Source organism: Astatotilapia calliptera, chromosome 13 (genome assembly GCF_900246225.1).
Source record: "Astatotilapia calliptera chromosome 13, fAstCal1.2, whole genome shotgun sequence".
NCBI classification, from domain to species: Eukaryota; Metazoa; Chordata; class Actinopteri; order Cichliformes; family Cichlidae; genus Astatotilapia; species Astatotilapia calliptera.
In genome coordinates this window covers 1,552,062-1,560,581 of record NC_039314.1, presented here as the reverse complement: position 1 = coordinate 1,560,581, position 8,520 = coordinate 1,552,062, and the positions used below count along the sequence as shown (strand labels likewise).

The following is an 8,520-nucleotide window of genomic DNA, read 5'->3' as shown; positions in this document are numbered from 1 at the left end:
ATACATTTGAAAGGTCATAATAAAAGTCATCCTGTTAAGAAAGTGTTAGAAAATTGTTGGGAAAGAGGAAAGGATTTTTCAGGTACAAGTACAGTGACTATTTGCAGATTTATACAGATGGATCGAAAAATCCAAAAATTAAACAAGTGCGGCAGTTGTCATTCCAGAAGAAATTCCTAAGGAAATTGAAGTGTCGCAGTATAACCCAAGAGATGGCAGTAGTGCAACACTGATAGACTGCAAGCTGCCGTAAAAAAGCGAAGAAAAAAACACGAACGCAGTCACCGATCGCGCTCCAGTCCAGCAGGTGGCGGAAAAAAGCTCGATCCAAGTTGGGGTCACAGCCGCCAATGAATCCAACGAAGAAGGAGAAGAAGTTAAACGTGTATGCTGAGCTGGCTGATGTGGAATCTGTATTTCGTGATTTTAGTAGATAACTCGGGAACAGTAGGATGGAGAATGACATTCTTGTCTCTCTGGAAGATTTAGGGTAAGTGAAAATACGGTTATGTATCCCGCTGTGGAAACACTGTGTGCCTAGCCACGCTCCAGGGAGCAGACCTGCCCATTCTTTTCTATTTTAGCCAGCGCAATACAAATATAGCTTGAGCTAAACGGCTAAATTGGTGTGGTAGCTAGCGTTCGGGCGGTGTTGTGTATTTATTTATTTATTTATTTATTTAAATTTAAAATCGCTGCTTATGAGTGTCATATTGATGTGTGTACATAGTCATGCAAATCGAGCCTACACAGTGATTTGACATGATAAGCTACAGGCTTCGTCAGCAGCAGCAGCTGCTGCCATGAAAATGCATACGAGGATAGCTCCAACACATTATTTTGCATTAACCAGTTCAGACCAGTTTTCTAAACAAGATAGAGAAGATGGTTCCAGATTAATCTCTTATACGCTGAAATTTCCAGTAGGTTCTCCCAAGTCACTGGGGCTCTCGTGCCACTTTCGTTGCCTCATGTAAGCCTGACAGTAAGAAGAGAGTCCTTAAATAACCACATTTTAAAATGTGCTTTGGTTCTGTTTGGAGACGCTCTGGCTCTCTTAGCAGGCTTCATTTCTACTCGTCATCAAGAGTGAGAGAGGTTTTATGTGTTTTTTTAATTTTTGTTGTTGTTGTTGTTTTTTAATATGAGCTCTATTTGTGTGTGCGTGTGTGTGATGGATGGATTGATTGAGTGCAGGTACCAAGGCCCTCTGTTGGAAGAAGGAGCTCTGGAATCTGCTGTGAGCGGAGGAGCAGCTTCACCCGAGTTTACCAAGCTCTGTGCTTGGATCGTCTCAGAACTCAGACTCTACTGCAAGCTGGAGGAAAATGTCCATGCTACCAACTGTAAGCGCTGCTCATTCACTAGGACATGAAGCTCTTCCTGATGCTAACAAATGTAAAATATAATTGTTGAATAGTTGTACAGCAGATTATCAATGAACATCTATTCCAGTGTTTGTTATTTTCTGGCCTCCAATTCCAGTCCATGATTGTGGGTATCATACATGAGTTAATGAAATGAGATCTAACCAACTTGTTTATCTAAAAGCCAACATTTAGAAAGTGCTTTTTGTTCTTGTTCCAGGCCCGAGTGAGGCAGAGGGCTTCCAGCTGGAGATGAGCGGCCTGCTGTCAGAGCTCACCTGTCCATACTCTGTCCTCACCAGTGGAGACATTACCCAGAGGTTCCTGAACAGGACAGACTGCCTGCTGCTTATAAGTACGAAAAACACTCTTAATAACCACGCCTGTCTTTAAAGAGCAACTTAAACCTGACACTTTCTATGAACTGCTTAGACACACACAGGCTGTGATAAAGGCCCACCTAATGTCAACATGTCTTCTGTATTTAAATGTCTAATGTGGATGAAAGCAAAAAAAAGTGAGAGGAGAGGAAAGATGTGAGTCTTGTGCACTATGCTCTCACTGCAGGAAAAACAAGTGAAACATTCACTGTGAGTGTGCCACTGGTGTTTGAGTTTTAAGGACTCATACATTCAACAGGTGTCCAGTTTTACCTGTTGGTTGGAGAAGGTGTGGCAGCTTTACTAGTAATATGCTGCATTTAGAAATGAAGTGTCTTTATTCTGGTAGGTGCCTTCATCTAGTTTTACTTCTTTCACTGTGGATTACTCTCATACACGATCCATAAATCTGCAAATCTGTCTGTGCAGTCGCTGGTGTTCATGCAGCATTACTGTAGTCACCCATGTTGTCATCCTCTGAATTTCCTGACTTCATCAGCGCATAAACGGAGTAATTATACTATAAACACTGAGGTCCACTGGCTTCATGTTTTTGCTGTATTTCAGGTCAGAATCAGGTCAGGAAAACATAATGACAAATTACAAAAATCTGTTCATCCTTCCATCTTCTTAACTGCTTCTCACACCTGTGATAAGGTGAAAGGTGCTGTACAGTGGACATTTCACCATTCTGTGGCAGGGCTGGAGTCAAACATGAGCAATAAATCTAAACTGAGCTTGAACAACTACGAACATAGTTTGATGATGGCAGGAAAATCAGCAGCGGATACTGGATCTGACCTGTCTGGACAGAACGCAGCCATGGCTGTCGCCACAGTTTTCACCCTGACACTCTGTGTGTCTTTTAACTTGGGCAGTTCCCAGTCGGTTTTTCAGAGGGAAGTAAATGAAGGTGGAGTATTGCTTCACTGTCTTGGCCTCAAAACACAGATTAGTGCCAACTTGTAAATCTCAAGTGGAGCTGATTTGTTTGAAATGTGACTTTCAGAAACCTGATCTCACTGTCAAAGCAATAAGAATTTACTCAAATTCATTTTTGGGGGGTTTCAGCTTTTCTGGTTTCTGAGTTGGAGGCGTCGAGGATGATCCTGGTTAACAAGCCTCAGAAGAAAGCCCAGGAGTCTGGAAGCCCTGCGTTCCAAGAACTGAAGGGCATCTGCATGGCACTGGGCATGTCCAAGCCTCCAGCCAACATCACCATGTTCCAGTTCTTCAGTGGCATAGAGAAGAAGGTCAGTTAGACACAGAGGTGGTGTCCACTATAAAGTAGGGTCTCTAAAAAAGAGCGACACCATATTACATCGTGTTGTGATAACTCGCACTGGGTGAGAGTTAAAAACGACGAGTGAAGGAGCAGCAGCTGTAAAGGTCACCTCTGACCTTTGAAACAAGCAAAAACATCTGGGACAAAAGGGTGCAGCAGCTCATACGGATAAATGGGGCAGAACCTTTAAGAGACATGAAGACAAATAAAAGGATTTTGAATTCATAAACGAGCAGCCACTGAAGTTATGCTAAACTTGAAGTGATGTGCTCTCACTTGCACCAGAAAAAAATCGAGCAGCGTGTTTTGCACCAGCCGTAAGCGAGCAATGGAAGCCTGGCTGATCTCTATGAGAAGTGCATTGCAGTAATTGAGATGAGAGGTTATAAATGTTTATGATGATTATTTAATATTTTATTATCTGATAACATCTCATCTGTGTCAGCACTCTAGGCAGACTTTAACATTTGCCTGCCCCAACCCAAAGATTTCCCACTGCTGCTAATTTATTCGTTTTCACATATATGAGATAAATGATTAAAATATAACTGTTTTGCAGTGAATAAACATAAAATGGCTAAAGTTTCAGGGCCGAGGCAGAATTTCATAATGAATTTTGCACGTTACCGTTACAGAGAAATGCAAAGCCTTCTTGTTATTGGGGTTTTTTTTGTTGACCTCTGCAAAATGTACCCAAACTATTACTACCAAGGGGCAGTGTTTTACCAGAATATTTCGTGTAGTTGCCCACCCTCTAACATGAAGAAAATAAAATGTATGGTTTGCTCTTAGATTCCACAGCAAAGTAAGTCTAATTGAGGTAATCACATGCAGGGCATTTAGTCTAAAATGACAAACAAGAAGAAGTCCATTTGGGAAACATTAGCACTTTATTAATATAGCCATTGCTTTGTGGCTTCCAATCAACATCATCACTCATTGTTTTCATCTCCAAAGCTGTAGAAAGCTGCTGTCATGTGGACTTTTTATCATTTGGAATAGATACTTGTCATGTCCCCGTGCTCCTCCTCTTCAGGTTGAATTATGAGTGGATGCTGCACCATCTTGTGGTAGAAACTGATATTACATGAAAGCACTGCTCAGCACTGTTTTCACTCTTTTTGACATTTAGTGTAAAACAGGTGTATAAGCATGGTACTCGTGTTCATTTTAGAAAGTGTGTAAACTTACAATGAGTGAACGAGTTTTAAAATGTAGGCTTAAAAGCAAAGGAAGGATGTGAGCTGCCTGCCAGCAACACTGAGAGAAATGAATGTTTTGCAACAACCAACCATGAGGCTGACAATCTGAAGTCAGGGAAAGGATTCCTGCCCTCCTAAAGTGTTTTTTCTTTGAAAGCAGATACTTTTACAATTCAACTTGCACACATCTGCACATGCTCTCTTTTTCCTTTCAGCTGAAAGAAGCCCTTAGTCGAGTTCCACCAAACCATGTAGGGGAGCCGTTGTTAAAGAAGCCCCTTGGACCTGTGCACATGGTAAGTAAAAATGGTGGAGAAATGCAGAACAGTCAGTGAATAGTATGTGAAGACTCTTTCTTCTCTCTTAATCTTTTTACCTTAGGAAAAAATTGAGGCTATAAACCAAGCGCTAGTGAATGAGTATGAGGTGAGAAGGAAGATGCTGTTGAAACGTCTTGACGTGACGGTGCAGTCCTTCGGTTGGTCCGATAGAGCAAAGGTACGTAGCAACGTGGCATCCTCCTAACCAAGTATGAAGCACGTGTCTAGCTTTTTAAACAGGAGCACTGTGGGTTACAGAGGTACTGCTCTTTGCTCTCTTTCATAGCAAATGTTCTTAATTGGGTTAGCTACAAAATCTTCTGCTCTCTTAAATGTTGTTCTTCTCACTATAAAAATGTTGGGCCAAAACCAAAATAGTCCTTATTTATCTTTTGCTGGTGTTTGTGCTGCCGTCAGTTTGTCCTGCATCTGAAAATAGCTATTTTGGCTCTTCTCCTGTAAGGTCACCATTCATTTGGTGGGTGTGGCTGCTTTGCTGACAAACAGAACTGCGTGCGACATTACGGCCACATGCTCTCGCTGACATCATATAGAGCCAGGAGTAGGAGTTTGTGCCTGAGCTTTTGGCTCACATGTACATACGCTGGACTCATCATTTAAACTTTGGTTATGTTTAATATGAGTATCTGAACAGGAGATATGACAGAAAATATGAAAAGGCAGAATAGGTGGACTTGAAGTTATAACTTCATCCGGACCACAACTTTTCATAAGTAATTATTATTTGAAAATAATATAAAACGGTGAGAAATTCCTGCCTCTAGAGGCTTCCTGAAGAGATACAGCCTGAAATCCAGAGGAATATAAGCTGCTATAAAATGATGAAAAGAGTAATCATCTTTTCAAATAATTCTGCCAGTTGATTGTTGATTCTGAGTCTCGTGTTTAGTCATATACTTTGAAAAATACTGTTTAATACAATAGATGTGTTACTGTCCTGTTGTGGATTATGGGCTTTATTGTGCTCATCTCTCTTCAGACACATGCTGATAAGTTGAGTAAAGTTTACCCTCCACTGCGTTCAGCTCTTGCCAACAAAAGTAAAGTCTCTGTTGCTCATCTTCTTGCCGCTCGCCAAGACTTCTCCAAGATCCTCCGCACAAGCAGCGGCAAGATAAGAGAGAAGACGGCCTGTGCCATCAATAAGGTGGGCTCATCAGTGCAGTGACACCTGTCCTTCTTCCTTTTCATGTCTTTTACTCTGTTTTTATTTCAGTGTAAAATGCGTTGATTTAATACTGACTGTTTGGTGGTAATAAACATATAAAGCTCAGCACAGTAACTTTAGTTTGAAATGTTTCTCCTGGTCATCCACGCGTCACGTCTAGTGGCGCTGTGGTCAAGCGTCCCACAACTGTTTGATTTCAGCACATTTCCTCTCCTCAGGTTCTGATGGGCCGAGTACCAGACAGGGGAGGTCGGCCGTGTGAGATTGAGCCTCCGCCTCCAGAGATGCCCACCTGGCAGAAGCGTCAAGATGCTCCCCAAATCGGAGGACACTATGGCGGCGGTGGGCACGGAGGTGGCAGGGGAGGATACGATCACGGCTCTCAAGGTGGCCGTGGGGGCTATGAGAGGGGAGCCGGGGGAGGAGGACACGGGGAGAGAGGAAGTAGAGGAGGAGGTGGAAGAGGGAGAGGCAGTTACAACCAGGGCTACTATCAGGATGCAGGAGGTCATCACGGGGGAGGAGGAAGAGGAGGTTATGGAGGAAACCACCAAGGAGGCTTCCAGGATCCCAACTACCATGGAGGAGGAGGCGGCGGATACCATGACGGCGGTCATTACCAAGACAGAGGTGGCGGTCGAGGAGGTCGGGGGGGTAGAGGAAGAGGAGGAAGGGGAGGAGGAGGACAAGGAGGGGGCTGGGGAGGAAGAGGGGGGCAGAATTTTAACCAAGGAGGACAGTTTGAACAGTTCTTCCAGCATGGTGGGCAGCATTATAGCCAGGCTGGCTTTAGTCAAGGCAGACATTATACTAGCTGAAGGCAGGGCAGCACAGCAGAGTCCACGTCGACTGCTTCTCGTTCATGAACTCATCTAAAATGCCTTATCAGCTGATCTTCAACTATTATAATGGTTACAAGCTGACGTTATAGAAACACAGGTAGTATTTTTCACCAGACTGTTATGGTCTCTATTCAGGGCAGTTCTAAAGTGGCCCTTTGTTTTCAGTTGTTTTCATATAGATCTGCTATAAGTGGTTAGTCGACAAGTTGGACTCTGCTTAATTAGCCTTATTGTGGACATTTTTTTCGAAAACTAAAGGTCCCTAAAATTTCAGTGTGTGTGCATTTGCTGTATCTGAAATTAGAGGTGCACACTGATATTACAGGATTCTTGAAATTCTTCTAGTTTTGGTGAATATGAGAATGACTTGAAGGGAAAAAAGCATCATTTTCCAGTCTTAGTTTTGTTTCGGTTAATCTGACTAGAGTCCTTTGTTACTTATTTAAAAAAACAAAATGATGCTATCTTGTACTCCTAATGGAAGCTTGTGTGCATACAGGTATGGATGTTGAAAGGTTTGCATGGATGAGTGAATGAGAAATAAAAGCTGAAACGAGTGTCACAGGTTCAATGGTCTTGATTATCTACATCAGATGGGGACATTCCCTCATTGCCAATTATTTACATCAGAGTTATAAACTCACTGGGCATTTTATTAGGCACACTTTGATGAAATGATTAATTCTAATATAGCAATCTGTCTCGTGCGACACATACAGTTAAATTTGTTGTCTCTCTTGAACAGTTGAAAATGGCATAGCAGTCCTATGTATGCAATATGCTTAAGAGAAATGCTATTATAATTTTAATTGTTTTAAGACGATACAGACTACCATAAAAACTGACCTGAATGCTTTAAAGACAAGGCACAATTTAAAGGGAATTGTGCCAAGTGCATCTCATGACTTGCTTGAAGGATGCCAAAATGAGAACCAAGTGCAGTTATGGCTGTTCAATAGAACCTGTTCCTGAATCTGGAAGTGCAGGTCTTTTGAGCCCTATGCTGTCTTCCAAATGGCAGCAAAGAGGATGGCTGATAAAATGGATTGGTAACGTCCTTTACAATGTTGCTGTAATGCTGGGCTGACAGTGTGGATACCTAACTTTGTGCAAGAACCCTAAAATGAGGAGCAGTAGGAGTTTCAAGTTGATACCATAGAGGTATCTACTAGGAGGCTGAGGGGTGGTTGCCAGCGGTTTGACAGCAGCTGTGTAGTTTCCCTACCAAGCTGTTGTACAGTATGATAGAATGCTTTATATTGAGCAGTGGTAAAAAGACTAGCGGTTTTGCAGAGAGCTGGAGCAGAGTTAACAGTCAGCTTAAGGTCCTCACCAGTGTTGATCAAGTTACTTGAAAAAAGTAATCGGTAACTAATTACTGATTACTTCCCCCCAAAAGTAATCCCGTTACTTTACTGATTACTTATTTTCAAAAGTAATTAATTACTTAGTTACTTTTTAAAAACACGATTTACAACCTGAAGAGGTGATAAAGTGATAGATCTTTCAGCCCAATTCTACTTTTTCTGCATAATCCATCATACAAAATGGAATCAAATGGAAAAGTCTCTTTTTTTAACTTGTTTTATTAGTTTTAATCTTTTAACTTTATGCATCAAGCAAAAATTTAACTGTATGCACCATTCTCTGACTGGAAGAAATTTGTTTAACGTTTAAACCTATTTTCTGCACATTCCAGCACATAAAATAAAATTTGTTTTCGTGTTTACACTCACTCTTTCGAATAGATGCAAGTAAAACACAGCAGAAAATAAATAAAATCAAAGACTCAGCGGTCCTGTTGCTCTATTTTCACCTGTAAAGCAGGAGTGGGGCAGGCGGAGGTTTACCCTGGTGTAGGTGAGCTGCAGCGGTCAGTTGAAGAATCTGCAAGTTTCTCTGAATTTCCCATTACGTCATAGCGCACTCCCAGTG

General features: G+C 41.9%; 1 protein-coding gene across 1 annotated transcript; it reads left to right on the top strand.

The window, feature by feature from the left end:
- The first annotated feature begins 294 nt into the window (after positions 1 to 294).
- On the top strand, positions 295 to 7,147 carry fam98a (family with sequence similarity 98 member A). The gene is made up of 8 exons (XM_026190920.1): positions 295 to 490; positions 1,198 to 1,346; positions 1,588 to 1,722; positions 2,819 to 3,000; positions 4,450 to 4,530; positions 4,616 to 4,732; positions 5,555 to 5,722; positions 5,962 to 7,147. The coding sequence occupies exons 1-8, from the start codon at positions 453 to 455 to the stop codon at positions 6,559 to 6,561; spliced, it is 1,470 nt and encodes a 489-aa protein (XP_026046705.1). The 5' UTR covers positions 295 to 452; the 3' UTR covers positions 6,562 to 7,147.
- The last annotated feature ends 1,373 nt before the right edge of the window (positions 7,148 to 8,520 follow it).